At 37.4% G+C, this 17817-nt stretch overlaps 1 protein-coding gene across 5 annotated transcripts; it reads left to right on the forward strand.

Annotated features, from left to right (window-relative positions):
• The first annotated feature begins 95 nt into the window (after positions 1-95).
• Positions 96-16644, forward strand: LOC108989059 (ELMO domain-containing protein A-like). 5 transcript variants are annotated; one of them, XM_018962524.2, is made up of 10 exons: positions 96-1854; positions 3130-3232; positions 4355-4474; positions 4810-4878; positions 5459-5574; positions 6197-6251; positions 6413-6533; positions 14624-14671; positions 14827-14921; positions 16377-16644. In XM_018962524.2, exons 3-10 carry the CDS (start codon positions 4361-4363, stop codon positions 16476-16478), a joined length of 720 nt encoding a protein of 239 aa, XP_018818069.1. In that variant the 5' UTR covers positions 96-1854; positions 3130-3232; positions 4355-4360; the 3' UTR covers positions 16479-16644. The 5 variants fall into 5 exon arrangements, with proteins under 5 accessions (XP_018818069.1, XP_018818067.1, XP_018818068.1 ...); XM_018962522.2 differs by lacking the exon at positions 96-1854 and adding an exon at positions 2152-2406 and having other exon boundaries at positions 4371-4474; XM_035686630.1 differs by lacking the exon at positions 96-1854 and adding an exon at positions 2362-2406.
• Positions 16645-17817: the final 1173 nt, after the last annotated feature.

Consider the following 17817-nt stretch of genomic DNA (forward strand, 5'->3'; position numbering starts at 1 on the left):
CTCTGTTTTCCTTCCCTTCTTGTACACCCCCTCAACCTCCACCTCACTTGAAACAACTCCAGATGTACGTTTGGAAGCACTCTTTGGGTTAACAGAACCATAAGCCCCTACTACTCTAGCCCTCTTCCATCTGCCTCGTCTCCCTCACTAAATCAGCCCCAACAGATTCATATGGATTGTTACTGCACTCCACATAGCCTTTACTTTCACAGTTGCTATCTACAAGTATCGTAGTACCAACCCCTCCACCTTTATTTCAGAGCTTGCATCAAACACCACCTCAGCACCTGCCAATACAACGGTACATTCATTCTCACCCTCCCTCTGATCACTCTCAACACTAGTATCCCCTCCATCATCTTCCAACCCTTCCCCAGATCAACAGAAACACTATCGAAGATAGTCTCAACCTCTCCCGCACCCTCAATCCCACTCTCTCCATCAATTCCATCTACACTCCCCTCCCTCCTACTCCCTTGTTCTCCCACGCCCTCAATCTCGCCCTCTCCATCATCCCCATATCAACTCCGCTCCTCCCTACTCCGTTGTTTACCATTAAGATTTCGTCGTGGATTATAGGTTGCCCTGAGCCAAGACCTGTATTGCGACCCCAATCCCTTACCTCGCATTGCACTCTCCTTCAATCCCCTACACCCCTCCACCCCGTGACTGATCACTCCATAATTGAAGCACAGTTTTGGAAGCTTCTCATACTTTAGCGGGATCCAGATCTTATTCCCCAACAGCATTGCCGTCCTCCCTCACGCCACCTTCTTCTTCAGATCAACTTCAATTTTAACTCTCAAGTATTTTCCCCATCCAATTCCATTATCAAATACGTCTACTTCTTTCACCACACCAATGGATGAACCAATTCGATTTCCCATCTCATCCGTCATGCATGCTGAAGGAAGATTGAATAACTGTACCCACATATCTTCTCTATCAAATTCCATTGATTGTGGTGGTGTAAAACCATAGGTTCAGTACAAGCAAATGATTATCGAACAACCACGGTTTACCTTCCATCACCCTTACCTTATCCCGCTTATGCTCAAAAGTGATGACGAATAGATTCGACTCAATCTCGTGAAACACTATAGATCCCTCCGTGCGCCAGATCTTCAGCAATGTAGCTTGAATTACAGCCTTACTTATCTTTCTATCGGAGATCAACTTCCCTACTAAACTTCGTTCCCCTTCCTCGAGGACCTTCGCCGATTGTCCAGAGTCCAGATCAATAGTCTCAATTTCCTCCTTCGTCAACTTAAGCTTCTATCACTGCTCTTTCAAACCTTCCATTACCTCTCTCCAGCCTGCAACCAAGCTACGAGAAACTCCTCTTCCTCACTTACCAAGCAATCCGAGACTCAAGCTCCACCTTCGCGCTCTCCATAGAGGCGAAGAGGAGAGTTTTTCGTTTACATCAAATCTAAATCTATTAATTTCGTATCTTGTTAGTATTGGGTTTACGGTCGTGTACACACATAGACTACTAATATAGATATGATGAAAACATTACACGCAAATGGCCACGGAAGAAAAAAGAAACATCCCCGAGCGGCGAGCGCTGCAGTTCAGCCTGGTTTATGGGAAATTGGCTGGTAGCCTGGTTGTCAATGCCATAGACACTGCCCTCAGCATTCTTTTCAAATTCCACCCCCATCTTAGCGGTTATGTTTGTTTGAATGCCAAAATCCCTTCGGAGAAGAAGAAAAATGCCGCTTCACCCTCTCCTCTGTTCTTCTTCTTCTTCTTTTTTCCTGTACCAGTTTTGGTCCCACCATTTTTTCCAAGGGGACCCACCTCATCACCATAGCACCACCACCATGTTTCCTCAGATGCCCATAACCGGTACTTTTTCAGTATGACTTTATGTCCCGCATTGCATTCTTTCTCTCTCTAACTTTCTTCGTGTGTGATTATGGGGATGTTAGTTTTGTCTTGTATGCATATTGATGTTATGTCGGGCATAGACATCCATCTCTACTTTTCTGAACTTTGCAGTCTTTCTTTACGAACTTTTTGCAATATTAAAGCAATGTAAAAGGAGCCATTTAATTGCTCTTTTAGTTTTTTCCTTTAAATTACAAAAAAATTAATCTTTATGACTTCATGCCTGTATCTAGGCCATTACTCTATTTTACGAGTATCTCTCTCTTGTGATGGGTGGAGGTGAAGAACGAGGGAGAAAGAGAGGGAACTGAAATGATGGGAGTTGAAAAATAGGATGAGAGCATGATTTGGGTGCAATGATTTGTCATCCATTTATTCAAAAACATATTTGTCTTTATTCATTTTGCTTTCGGTTAAAATGGGTGAAAGAATTTCATTGTTAGTTTTGGTCCCCTCATGAGATTAAGGAGGCGTAGACAATGCTTTCCTTCTTGTTCTTCTCTTCACAGAGTAAATCTCACCCTTCCTCTTTCGCTCTCTCCATCCCTCCCCCCTCCCTCTCCTCCCATGTTTAAGTTTTAGAAAGCTCTTAGAGTGATAATTTTCCTTAAATAAGCCTTTGTTTCTAATTTCACGAAGTAATCCTCTTGTGCTCTCTTATTAAAATGGGTCTGAATTACAATAATCAGCTTTGCAATTGTTTGTTTCTTGCATTTCTGCCTATAATACAAATGGGGTTTTCTTGCTTATAATACGTTTTTCATGTAGAGTTTTTGAGGAATCCCTTACTGCACACAATCTCTGTTTTGCCAATTTAACGTATCTTTCCTTGTGATGAAAAGATGGATATCGATGGAAAGTGGTATTTCCTGTTGTTACCTATTTTTCCTGCCTCTAATAACAATTCGGTTTTTCTCATTTTGCATCTACTTCATCTTGGAATTTACTTCTTGAGTTTTCTTGTTTCTTTTCATTGGTAGTTTTGAGTTGCTTTTTTTTTTCATTAAGTAAATTTAAGACTCTAAATTTCTATGTTTCTAAACCTTGCCATAAGACAATTACAATTTTACTCTTCATACCATTTGGCTAATAATTGTTGAGTTTTGGCAAATTTAAATGATGAAATCTCAACTCACTGTACAAGAGCTGTCTGTAAGTTGAGCAGCTCACTCTTTTGTGTCTAGTATTACGTATATACCTTACACTAAAGGTGCTTTCACAATTCGAATGTAGGTTGATGAGGATGAAATTTACTGGAGACAGAAGAAGGGTGATGAAGAGTTGGAATGGTCGCATAGTTCTGCTCATATAATATCTCAGCTGACTCAATGTTTTGGTGAGTGGGGATTCCAGTACTCTTCCTGTTGTTGTTCTATAGAAATCAATGAATTAGTATCTATAATTTGCTTCAATCCAATGTAATGGAAGTTAGGCATTTAATCATGGCTACTTTTTATTTTCGGTACATGGTCAACTCCAATATGGAAAGGTTTAAATCACCAAGATAGTATGCAACTTTAAAGTGATTCTTTCCAGGTAGTGCGTATGGTGGCTTGGTATCTTGACCTCATGCATTGTGGGCTCTTGGAATGGGATGCCATTACATAAGCAGGCTTTTGGCATTCAATGTGAAGTTAAGCCAAAGACGATAATATTTCTTCGAAGACACTAATTGAGCAACATAGTAATGGTAGCCCAATTAACTTTTGCCAGAATAGTCCTTGATTGGTAATCAAATTTGTCAGAGTAAAACACATGGGTTCTTTTTAGCTTTTGTCTATCACGTTGGTTAACTTCGAAGCCCAAAAATTAGGATATCTCTATTTTAAAATTCTGCAAAGAATGTGTTTAGCATAACCTCTGTCATCCCATTCAATTTATCTCTCCTTCATGGAAAACCTATTTCTTGATTCTATGAAGCAGTATAACTATGGCTGATTAAGTTTCAGGAATGCTATTGATGATCTAACTTGTAGAAATAGTTTCAATTTCAGGGTGTTCTTGATAATTCAACACTCATAATACGGACGCAATTGTAGGCATGATTGGTTCTAAATTGTTTCACAAATGTTCTTGACAAACCAATTTCAGATTTAGGTGGCACGAAAACTAAACTTAGTTTCTTTGTATGACTCTTTTATTATACCTGGCTGTTGTTTGGTGGGCTTATGGGTCGGGGTTACCTCTGTTGTGTACCTGCTTCTCCGAGGGGCTTATTTTCTACATTAGCAAGCCACTTGCTCTTTTTTTCATAGCTTTCCTAAATAGTTAAATTTAGTACACTGCATATCTGTTCTTCTGCACTCTGTCTTATAGTTTATAGCTTGGAACTATAGAATGCAAAGTTATTAATTTTAGGGCTCTGTCACCACATTTTTATTGAATTATTAACATTATAGTCCGTGATATTGATCTATATCATTCCATTTGACAATAATTCTCTTCTTTTACTGATCAGCATTTGATGGTTGTAGCTAATGCTATGGTTGGACCACGATCATGGGTAGGAGGACTCTTTAACCGCTCCAGCAACAAACGTAATGAGAAGTTTATTGACTACCCATTGTGTCCTCTTCAGGTAAATGGGAGGGTTACTGGATTACTTCATTGCATTCTGTGAGTAGGCAGCCTTTGCTTCTAATCTTGAGTATTAACAAAGAACACTCCCATCTGTCTCACCCTTAACCCTGCCTTGGTGAGGTTTGACATTTCAAAAAATGTGTCTCGTCTCTTGATATGGAATTGCATGTTGATTTTGGCATTTCTTGCATGATTTCTGTCTCTACTTCTTGACTTTTGCTGTCCTTTTGTGACTGCTTTAATATGAAGAAATCACTTTGAAAGAACTGCTGAATTGGTTTAGCTTCACTAGACTTACTGTATACCTGCCCCCCATTTTTAAATTGTTACCAGGAACAAAGACTTCAGAGGCTCCAGGAACGATTACAAGTACCATTTGAGGAGACTCGGCCTGATCATCAAGTATTTCTTTCAGGCTGGGGCTGTTTCTGTTTCTTATTAACACTCTTCTTCTACTTCTTCTTATTCTGCTTGTATCAGTTCAATGAATGTGAGCTACAAGTAACTCAGATGAGATTGTTACCATTTGCTTTTGTCATATTCCTCTCTGGTCTGCCAACTATTTTTTTTAAGAGGAAGAGACCCTGTAAATTTTATTAATAAATCCTCAATTGTGGCAGAGGAAGGTCTGCCGACTAGAAGCTTAACTTTCGTAGCCAAAGCTCCTCCCTTCCCCTCACTTTCTTGATTTACTGTTTCAAGAACTAGGTTTACAATTCAATCACAGAGGACATAAAATTAGTTTGCATAATTCTAGCTAAAATCACTTCACATTCCCATATCTGCATATTCTGTCTTCTCACATACTTTTAAGTTTTATCTTATGTTTTTAACACTGTTCAATGCTACTTCAATGATCTCATTGTTCCTTCTTATGGCAGAAACCCATCAGAGCACTGTGGCATGCTGCCTTTTTATCATCTTTTGTTTTTATCACTGTTCAAATCTACTTCAACGATCTCATTATTCCTTCTCATAACAGGAAGCCCTCAGAGCATTGTGGCATGCTGCCTTTCCAAATATTGCTTTCAAAGGTTTAATTTCTGAGCAATGGAAAGAGATGGGGTGGCAAGGTCCTAATCCATCAACTGACTTTAGGTAGGGTTATATCACTTTCAATAGTAGGTTGTATTTCATTTAGCTGGTCAGTTTTCCATCCGAAACTGTTAAGCTCATAAATCGTCTTCAGAGTCATGAAAGAAGGAATGAAATGCTATTATTTATGTTTAGAATAGGTGGTATCTTACATAGCATGGACGCCTACATGAAAATTTGTCAACTCTATTGTGTTTCTAAGTAGCACTGAAAAGAGTACATTCAATTACTTGCTGCTGTTGGGATGTTTGATTGAAATTTATCTCCTTTTTTTAGGACTTTAAGCCACAATATGTTTTGCATCTTCTACTATCAACAATGGTAGTGCCTTTAAAATCCATGGGGTTTTGCTAGAGACATAAAAAACATCATGATATGTAGATCTAAGTTGTATTGATGTCACATAAAAACTTATCCAAAAAAAAATATGATGAGTACTATAAGAGATGGAGTAAATATATGAAACAATATGAAAATGTTGCTGGTGCCCCGTTGTGTCTTTTAACTGTATATATTCAGTTTAGACGAATTGATAAATATATGTATAAGAAATATATGACAGTAGCTCTCAGTTTTTTCCTTGTTCTTAATGTTCTTTTGGCTCATAGTGACGTGCTCTCCTTAGGGGTTGCGGTCTTATTTCCCTTGAGAATTTGCTGTTTTTTGCCAGGACTTATCCGGTATGCCTCCTCCTATGCAATTATTTCCATTGAAAATTATATGAAGTTCTACCTGTTGTTTCTCTCCTCTTGTGCATTCTCTCTGTTTCATTTTAGTTTTTGAACTCTTTTTTTGTGCTAAATATGAGTTATCGCTAATCATACAAAACATCCAAATGAAGGCATCTTTCCATAGGTTATTGTTCAAGCAAGGAGGGCAGCGAGCTGCTTGGGAATACCCATTTGCTGTTGCTGGCATCAATGTATCATTTATGCTAATTCAGATGTTGGATCTAAGCTCAGGTTTGTAGACAAATTTGATCATCATTTGATATCTTTCTGTCAGTTTGTCCATAAAACTGCGCCCATATGGATACGACATGAAAGCAAACAAAAGAAAAATCTATATTCTTTCATTCATTTTAATTGATGATGATATTTTTCCTCACATTCAGTCTAATGATATAGATTTAGGACATTCATATATGAATCATGATCATTATTCACCATCACTTTTTTTTTTTGTCTTGAGTTCATTATATGAATTTGTATGTTCTGTTGTTTGGGTGAAGAACTTATGTGTCAGTGACACTAGCAATTTAAAATCAATATTATGCAAATGTTTCATTAATCTCTTCACAAGTATTCATATCGTAGTTTAAATTCCATTATGTTCTGGCCGGAATTTTCCGTTCCAGTGTGGTACCCGGTATACTATACATTCTCATTCCATTTCGTTCCAAATTTCCCGCCTACTCCTGCCATTCAGGTTAGAATTTGCATTTCGGACTACATTCTGTTCCGGACTGTTTTAATAACAATTTTGTAATTTTCTTGAGTTTAGATGGCATTTTTGTAAATTTCAAATATAGACGACATTCATGTAATTTTAAAATCTCAAAAGAATTTATATCATTTTAATTTCCTTGTAACTTTAAATATGTCCTCTCATTCTCTTTTTTTAAATCTCATTATTTTTAATAATTTATCAATTCCTTTATTTATTTATTTATTTGTGTGTTTCAACTCAAGATTGTGATTTTTTAAATATTATCTTTTAACACCAATATCTCTACTTTTTCTGTTTAATTTGTTCAACTCATATTCATTTTATAAATCTTTAATTATTCCATATACATACACACGGACATGATACACACTTACATATACAAGTATTTATTTTATTAATTATCAGTTTATATATATATACATATATTTATATATAGCTAATCCCGAAACGGTACGCCAAAACGCACTGGTACCGAAATATTATGTTCTAGTGCTTAAACTGGAATAATCACCGAAATGAAATTTAAAAAATTATTTCATATAACCATTGGACCAAAAAAGTATTTATCTAAATTTTCAATTATGATGGCATCCAAAACTGGATCAGTATTTTAACTTCATCCTTCCTCTAATAGCAATCGATAGCTGCATAATGTTTGAGTGCAGCTTCAAAATAGGACGGGAAGTTAAGGAGATTAACATGTTCTGTTAATTATGATTCAAAAGAAGGAAGTGTTAGTCATGATAGATCCAAGGTTAGGGGGACCAATCTGTTTTTATGAAGCCAAAAATCCTATCTTGGAATGTTCGAAGGCTGAATGATCTTAACAAACGTCTTCGTATAAAGAATTTGTTAAGAGTGTGGAAGGCTGATATTGTATGTTTGCTAGAAACTAAGTTGTGTTGCGTGGATAGAAGTCTTATCAGAAGTTTGTGAGGCTGTTTGTATGTGGGATGGGATTTTCTTGCTTTGAATGGGGCATCGGGTGGTGTGTTGGTGATGTGGGATATGAGGGAAATGGAGAATTTGGAGGAATATATAGGGGAGTTTTTGGTAGCCTGTCACTTTAGAAATGTAGATGATGCTTTTGAATGGGCTTTTGCTGAGATTTACAGCACAGCAGTAGGAATATATAGGGGAGTTTTTGGTAGCCTGTCACGCCCCGTTCCTGGAAGTCCGGAAAGTTAGCTCTTGTAACCTAAATTCAACTTCCATAACATATTTAAAATACTCCAATATTCTCAAAAAGTACAAATCTATTTATTCAAACTAAAATATATGTTCCTCTACCAGGACACAAAAAAATACCTCAATGAGATAATTTAAAAAACTCCATAAATATTTAGAAATATCTAAGACTCAAAATATCAAATAACATAAAATCATAAACCTATTAAATAAAACTCTCCAATAAACTTGTACCCTCTGATACTTATTCCTCTATAATCATCAAACCTTACTTTTGACTTCCAGTTGATGTATCAAAATTATCTGAAAAATATTGTGAAGATCAGGGGTGAGTTTTCAACAACTTAGTAAGCAGAGAACATATACTAGTGTGTAAACATGAGTATTTACAGAGATTAGAATGCAGAACAAAACATTTCTATTTTCAGAGTGCAGAAGCAGAACATGTTATCAAAATATCAGAGTGAAGACTCAGAAATAAATTCATTCAAAAATACCCTTTAGCATAGCATAAATGATGATGATCATCATCAGAACATCATATCAGAACATATGCCATGTATAACCCTCGTGATAGGATTGTGCATCTGCGGATAGCCAAGCAGAACATAAATCACTCTGTCACCAATGTGTGCACTCAAAATAGAAGATCACTACTATAACCAGTGGCAGGGCCGTATTCACTATTATAACCCGTGATTGGGCCGTATCCACTATTATAACCCGTGGTTTGGCCGTATCCATTATTATAACCCGTGGTTGGGCCGTATCCATTATTGTAATCCGTGGTTGAGCCGTATGCCACTATTATCACCTGTGACTAGGCTGTAACTGAACAGAGCGGAAACATAATCAAATTCAGAATCAGAGAGTCATGTCAAAAGTTTTCAGAAATCACGTCTTATCCAAACAGAGTACTAAACAAAATCATATCATCTTCATAATCATAGCAGATCCAAAGCATATTTACATAATCATGCACAAATTTTCATATTCGTTCTTTTTGCATAGGTTAGAAACAGAATGCCAAAAATAAGCTCAGGTCTACACCAGTCATGACAAAAATGCTTTCTCTTTCATCAGAGTTCAATGAGTAGTGAAGAATAAATAACTGAGGTTATTTTCACATTTCTTTTCAAAACATATGATGCACATTTTCATAAATCAACCTTAGTTCATTTTTATTTTATGCAAATTCTAGCATAGGAACCCCACTTACTTGAACTTCCTAACTTTTTCAAAATTTCCTTCAAAATGCTGAATAAATATTAATCGTCACCTATAACAGAATCAAGTAATTTTCATAAATTTTCAATCGAACACGTATTTCAATATTTAAGCCTAAGAAGCTAAAATAACCTATTTTAATTCCTGAAAAGCGTAAATTCACGTAATCCTAAAATATCGTCACATTTCTAAATTTCCTCGATATCAAATAATACTTCGGACTTATACATTAATATAACAATTAATTAGATCCAACAAAAATGAATATCATTTAACAAAAACCTTTATTTTAATATAGTTCAATATAGAAATTGGTATCTTTGGAATAGAATCCAATTAAACACAGTTTAATTTAAATAAAATACCATCTGCACAAAATATAAATAAGTCCATAAAAATATAACTCCCCCATGAATTTATACTAAGGATAAAAATGTAATTAAAACTCTTGATAGTTTTATAATTGGAAAGGCAAAATTGTAAAAACACTTAAAGGAGTATGAGTTGTGCTACATATAAACTATAAACCAAAAACAAAGCCTTGATGGCATTTCTATAATTACAAAGAGATATGGGTTATTTGTAAAACAAGCTAAATTTTACGTGAAGTACGTATGTGGGCAGAGGCTCACCCAAAAGGAAGGAGAGACGCAATGACAGTGCTGGGCGGAGGTCGAAGGTGGTCCACGTGGCGGCAGAGCACTAAGATTGAGAGAGAGGGAGAGATGAGAGAGAGAGAGAGAGAGAGAGACGGAGAGGAGAGGAGAGGAGAGGAGAGTGGGTGAGTTCAGGGGTAGCTTACCAAGAGGAGAGCGACGTACTTGGATGGAGTGCAGCGCCCGACGATGCTCTCTGTGCGGTGGCGATGATGTGGAGGAGGTTGGCGACGTGGGGTTGCAGGTTGGTGGCACAAGGTGGGGAAGACTACTTCCTTTGTTTCGGGGGTCAAAAATAGAGTATTTAATGGGTGGTGTTTCTTTCAACGGCTGGGCGACAGTGTTGTAAGGCGGTGTTGTGAAGGCTCTTGACCTTGCATAGTGGTTGAGAGGGAGGAGACTACGACGTCGTGGTGGTGGTTATGCTGTGATATAGAGTCTAAGTGTGGGCTAGGTAGTGCTATAACACGGTGGTTTTCGTCGTGCGGGATGTGGTTCATGTGTTTCAGGCTGGGCTTGATCGTGGCAGTGGCTGGGGTGCTGCGCGGCTGCTAGTCTTCAAGCGGGTGTGAGGACGTGCACTTTAGTTGGATGGTGGGAGGGGCAGCGGTTGCTATCTCTATGGCAGTGCATGTGTTTCGTGGTGTAAGAGGGTAGAGGTGGATGGTTGTTCCGCCGTGGAGGAAGAGAAAGTGTGCAGGACGTGTTGAAGGTGAATATATATAGAAACAAAAACTGATAAAAACCTTAGAGAAACAAAAGGGAGAGACATGTAATAATGCAAGAGTGTGGAGAAACGGGCGTTAAAAGCAACCGTAGTTGTGGGAGGTTATACGTGCGTGAGATATGCCTAAATAGGTTGTTGAAACCCTAGGAAAAACAGGAAGAGGTGTGCATGACGTGATCTCACAAGTTTGGCTTTAGGGCTCGTGGAGTATCATTGACTGGTCCTTTTGGAGTATAGGCCATGTGGTTTGGACCTTCCGTTGGAGCGTTACAAATAGCATCAGAGACTATCCCAACTAGAAATGTGGGACTTGAGTCGTGCCACCTACAATGAATAGGCCCAACGAGGACGTCTGGAATTTAAGGGGGTAGATGTGACACCCTATAAGATATGGATAAAGGTAGGTGATGTATGAGATCCCACGTTGCTTGGGAATGAGAAGTTCTTGCTCTTTATAGGATTCTAATTGGGCTCCAATTGTATAATTGACTGGTCCTTTTGGAATATAGGCCATGTGGTTTGGGCCTTCTGTTGGGGCGTTAAAGTCCAAGCTGGTACCAATGGGCCAGGTGAGAAATATGAGTAGGTTGGCAAGTATTTTGGATTGTCAGGTTTCCTTTTTGCTGATTAGTTACCTTGGGCTTCCTTTGGGGGCTATGTTCAAGGCCAGTAAGGTTTGGGATGGGGTGTTGGAGAAGGTAGAGAGAGGGTGGAAGAGATTGTATTTGTCAAAAGGGGAAAAAATCACCCTTATCAAAAGTACATTGTCTAACCTTCATACATATTTTCTATCTTTATTTCACATTCCAATTGGTGTGGAAAAACAGTTGGAGAAGTTATTTCGAGACTTTTTGCAGGGAGGTATAAGGGAGGAAGCTAAGTTTCATTTGGTTAGTTGGGATAAGATTTGTACCCCTTTGTCGTTTTGTGGGTTGGGGTTTTAGAAGCTGAATCTCTTTAATAAAGCATTATCAGAGAAGTGGTTGTGGAGGTATCACCAGGAGTGTGATTCTTTGTGGAGAGCTGTGATTGATTCTTGTTAGAGGACATGGTTGTAATTAGTATAGTTTATGAGCATACAATGGTCATTTGTATATAGTATGTATAGGATGTCTCCACCAATCTTGTCTCTATCTTCAGATCCTGAGTTACCTAGTGCTTCAGACTCTCCACCTATTGCTCTCCGAAAAAGTACTCGTTATTGTGTTACTCAACATCCGGTTGCCCAATATGTCTCCTGTCATGCCTTATCTCCATCTTTTTCATGCTTTACTTCTCAACTTTCAAAACTTTCTGTTCCTAAGACAGTTCATGATACTTTGTCTGATTCGGAATGGAGGACAGCTATGAAAAATGAAATGGATGCTCTTCACCGTAATGGGACATGAGATATTGTTCCTCTACCACTTGGTAAACACCTTGTTGGTTGTAGATGGGTATATACAATCAAATTTCATCCTAATGGATTTGTTGAACGTCTGAAAGCCCGCTTGGTTGCTAAGGATTACACTCAAACTTATGGCATTGATTATGATGAGACTTTTTACCCAGTTGCCAAAATTTATTCTATTCGGGTATTGATCTCTCTTACTGCTAACTTAGATTGGCGTTTATTTCAGTTAGATGTTAAAAATGCATTCCTACATGGCGACTTAAATGAGAAAGTGTATATGGAGCAACCACTTGGGTTTGTTGCTCAGGAGGAGTATCGAGGTACTGTGTGCAAGTTAAAAAAGACATTATATGGTTTGAAACAATCTCCTCGAGCATGGTTTTGGAGGTTCTCTGATGCTGTATTAGCATTCGGTCTTCATAGATGCCAAACAGACTACTCGGTACTTCACCTACACAGTGATGCAAGTCATATCTTGTTGGTTGTATAAGTTGATGACATTGTAATTACTGGGAGTGACTCAGCTGGAATTGCTACGCTGAAACAATTTTTACATGATCAGTTTCAGACAAAAGACTTGGGCAAACTTAGGTACTTTCTTGGAATTGAAGTCAGTAGATCTAAAAAAGGCATTAACCTATCTCAGAGAAAATATGTACTTGATCTTCTGGAAGAAACTGGCATGTTAGGTGCACGACCTATTGACACTCCTATGGACCCAAATCGTAAACTCTTGAAAGATAAAGGTGAGTTGTTTGGAGATCTAGGTTGGTATCAAAGACTTGTTGGAAAATTGAATTATCTTACTATCACTAGACCTGATATCTCTTATGCAGTGAGTGTAGTGAGTCAATTTCTACAAACGCCCAGGGTCTCACATTGGGATGCTGTAATCCATATTCTTCGTTATCTTAAGCGAGCTCCTGGCCTTGGACTATTGTATAGACCAAATGGACACCTTAGAATTGAAGCTTTTTCAGATGCTGATTGGGCTAGATATCTTTCAGATAGAAAATTGACTACTGGATATTGTACCTTTGTGGGAGGGAACTTAGTTACATGGAAGAGTAAGAAGCAAACAGTAGTAGCTCGGTCTAGTGCAGAAGCATAATACAGAGCAATGGCTCGCACTACTAGTGAGCTGACATGGTTGCAACACTTTCTTCAAGAGATTGGGTTTCTAGCTCCTATCCCTCTTCAGTTACTTTGTGATAACCAAGCTGCAGTGCATATTGCATCTAATCATGTATTCCATGAGAGAACTAAACACATTGAGATTGATTGTCACTTCATTCGGGATAAGATACTAAGTGGTGATATTTCTACACCCTTTGTGAAGTCTGGTGATCAACTTGCAAATATGTTTACCAAACCATTGTGTTGTAGTCGGTTAAAACTTATTTGTTCCAAGCTAGGTTTATATGATATATATGCCCCAGCTTGAGGGGGAGTGTTAGTGCACATGGTTGTAATTAGTATAGTTTATGAGTATACAATGATCATTTGTATGTAGTATGTATAGGATGTTGAATGTTAATGAAAATAGTAATTCATTCTCTCTGTTGAATGTTCGACTACAATTCTAAATAGGGGAGTGTGTGGTGGGGAAGGGGAGTGTTCTAGGGAGGTATGACATACTTACTGTGTGGGGGTGTGGAAAAATATTAGGAGAGTTTGGGATGCTTTTGTAAAACATGTCATCGTTGTGGTTGGGGATGGCGACAGAGTTCATTTTAGGCATGATCCATGATGTGGTGGTAGGGCTCTTTGTGCTATTTTTCCAAATCTTTTTCGTATTTCTCAGAATCTAGATGCTTCTATGGCTGAGTTTTTGGATTGTTTTAGTGGCTCTTCTCATTGGAATGCTCTTTTTTCTAGAGATGTGAATGATTGGGAAATAGGAGCTGTTTCTGAACTGTTTGGTTTATTGTACGCTACTCAGCTTGGGCGGGGTATGAGGGATAAGATGGTATGGATGCATACTGGTAACAAGTTTTCAATTCGTTCTTGGTATGTGATGCTGTCTAGCTCGAATGGGGTTCATTCTTTTCCTTGGAAGAGTATTTGGAAGAGTCAGGTGCCTTCAAAGGTTGCGTTTTCATTTCGATAATCTCAAGAAGCGTGGATTAATTGTTTTAGACACCAACTAGTGTCTATGATTTTCTTGTTTCTTTTTCGAGTTCCTGACTTGTAATATGTTCAATTTTTGTATACTTCCCTATGTACTTGGCTTTGCCCTCTCCCTCTTACTTGTCTCAATAAAATTTTCTTATTCATAAGAAAAAAAAGTTTTAGTGCACTCATTTTTTTATGACTACAAGATCTTGGGAAATTAACATGCAAATGTTATTTACGCATAAAAAAAAAAAAGATGCAAGTTATTTAATGATCATCTTCTGGTCTCTTGTGCAGTAAAACCACGATGTCTTCCAGGAATTAATTTCATTAAATTATTAGGAGGTAATCTACTACAGCTCAGTTTTGGTGGAATTCAAAGGTCTTACAAAATGGAAAAAGTCTGCTTTCAAGTTTTTAACTCCGACGTTTTGTCTTTTTATTTTTTATTTTTCAAAATGAGTTACACTCGTGACTTACTTGCATGTCCTTTATTACAGACGATGAAGAAGCCTTTGATGAATTATATTGTATCGCATTTGAAATGATGGATGCTCAGTGGCTTGCAATGAATGCTTCCTACATGGACTTCAATGTATAATCTCTCCTTCTCTCTCAAAGTCATGGCAAACAGTTTAAAATACTTCCTAGATTTTCAGAAAAGATAGAATAAGAATTCCCAAGTGCTCTTTTGTTTCATTTGTTTTATTGGGGTACTAAAAGCACAAGGTCCCACTACTTTTTTTATTCATTTCAATTTGCAGCCCCAAATTATCACCCGTTTTTCAAATGGCACCGAAAACTATGGAAACAAACAATTGGATACTATAAACTACCAAATTATTTCAATTTTCACCCTCCATCCAACTAACCTGTTAGTTCTAACAAAACCCTAGACATGTGACTTGCACATGCATAGAGTTCCGTTCCTTGTGAGAAGTCTAGAGTACTTTTGGTGGAGATGCTTTTGTTATTAATAGAAAGAACTTGAACAAAAATTACGTACATTGTTTCCCATGCTACTTTATTGCAGAAATGACATACCCTGGGATCTAAAAACTCAAATGAAATAGAAGAATGAAACCATTTTCTGCTAAGTTCTGAATTTCTTTGTGTTTGCCCCTTTTAAACTCATTGAAACGGGAACCGAGCAGCTTTGATCTCTGCTGTGGCAGTATAGTTGGTTTCTTTCTCGATCAATGATTGATAATGAGAAGAGATATGAAGTCCTATGGCTTTTTCTAGCAGCCTCTCCACATAGGGTATATTGGGCTTTTTTCAGACGCAACCCTAGACACGTGTGCATCATGTGTTTATGGGTCGGTCAAAGCTAACAAATCGGTTGGATGGAATGTGCAATTTAAAAGAAATTGGTAGTTTGGGTTATTCATTGTTTGTTTTGATAAATAGGATGGAATTTGGAAGGAGTGATAGTTTGGGTGTGCAACGTGAAATTAGCCGTTTTTTTTCATATTGCTCTGGGAACCACAAATGTAGTTGCCTGTTGCTTACTAAGATGGCCCATTTCCTACCATGAAAAATGCTATTCATCATCATCTTATCATTTGTTGACATAGCCTTGAATCATTGGTAGATAAGTGAAAAATAACCATTAGTTTTCCAATCATTTGATGTCTCATCAAGGGATGATGACAGGATTATGGATGAATATAATCTCTCTTCTTGCTCTATAGAAACACAGTTTCCTTGTCTATACAACATTATGCAAAGAGGGTTTGATAATATCACCTAGAGCATGCATCTCCAGAGGTACAGTAAAAGAAAAATAAAGGAGAAAAGGGATAAGTAGGTGAACATATGGAGTGTTGTAGAATCATGTCCACCACAAGATTGGTATCCCCCTCATTGCTTGTACACTTTGTTTCATAAATTTCACAATGAAAGTGATGCCTCTACACTTGCTTTGCTTTTTCCTTGTAACTTGCTTCTGAGGATTCTTCTATGCCCTGTTTTTCCAATGAATTTATAAGTCCCAAATAGTCAACTGGCGATCCAGCGCACTGCTAATTTGTTGTTTCCACTTCTTTAGGAGGTATTACAAGTAACAAGGACCCAGTTGGAAAGAGAGCTGTCTTTAGAAGACATTAACAGGATACAAGATCTTCCAGCATACAATTTGCTGTACCAGTGACAATGCGTCTCAGCTCATCAAAAGAAACAAAAGCATTGTTTAAACATGGACATACAGGTTTATTAGGAATGCAGGTCCCATAGCATACATTTGTACACTAAATGGACTTCAAATGAGCTGGTACTAGTTGTGGCTAGATTTATAATGAACTTTCTAACTCTGTAAACTATTGCATTTTTTTCTTTTTCTTTTTCTAGAAAGAAAATGCCAGAAAAATAGGGTGGCAAGATGCGGAAATTGACATAGAATGAGGGAGTCAACCTATTTTATCAACGAACTTGGCCTTTGTGATTGCTAAATTTTATAGGCTATCAATGCACAAGAGTTGATCCTCTAATTTACCGTCTCAGGAGAGTAGTACTTTACATTGGCTCTGGCTCCATTATGCGTAGCAGTTCCATTCCCATCTGTGGGAGGACAAACTGGATTTGTAGGTCATGTTTTGACGTTTGCGAACTTAAATAAAAAGTTTGGATGCTCAGATGCTAGAATGGATATAACCAAACCATCTTGAGGGTAATAAGAACCAGAACAAATTTTTGTTTCTTTCAGAAATTAAACATGCATTGCATGCTCTGCGGGCCGGCAACTATTTTTCAGCCGGTTTCTTTTGGAAGTAATGCTATATATAGTTGTAGAGTACGCAAATACCGTACAGTTATTTTAAAAAAAAGTATAGTCTACTATTAAAAAATTAATTTATTTTCATATAAATTTCATATTTATTCATTTTTTTTAAAGTGATTGTATGACATTTACATATTCATGACTGTAATAATCATTTCTCTTTTTTTTTTCAATACATATGGTTTTCATCTGATATTGGTAAGTTTGCATGTTTGTCATATATTGAGGTAAAACATTGAACGCCAAGTTGTCAACGTTTAAGATTGTGATTGAAAAGATTGAATCCCACCTTCAAGTGGACTATTTCATGAATCTGAAACAAGTGCACTATTATTATTGTTTTGAAGGCAAGATTTGCTATGATGTGGATCAACCAGAGTACAAAAGTAGGGGTAGAGCCCTACGATCATCCCTGCAAAATAAACTACTAAAAAAAGTTATTGCTCCTGCAACTTAACTACCATTTCATATTAAAAAATTATTATTTTTACTTTAATTCAGAAATATTGTCCTTTTAACGATCCAAAGTGCATAAAAAATAATTTTTTAACGCTTAACTGTAATTGGGTTTCCACATTGTTGGGCCTAAGTTCGTTTAATAGGTGAGGAAAGGCCGCAGACGACTAAAGACGTGGTCACGAGAGATCTACATGCATCAAGGCAACTAAGGGATAAGCTTAATAAAACGCACCATACATGGAAAGAATAATAG

This window comes from Juglans regia, chromosome 1, assembly GCF_001411555.2.
Source record: "Juglans regia cultivar Chandler chromosome 1, Walnut 2.0, whole genome shotgun sequence".
Lineage (NCBI taxonomy): Eukaryota > Viridiplantae > Streptophyta > Magnoliopsida > Fagales > Juglandaceae > Juglans > Juglans regia.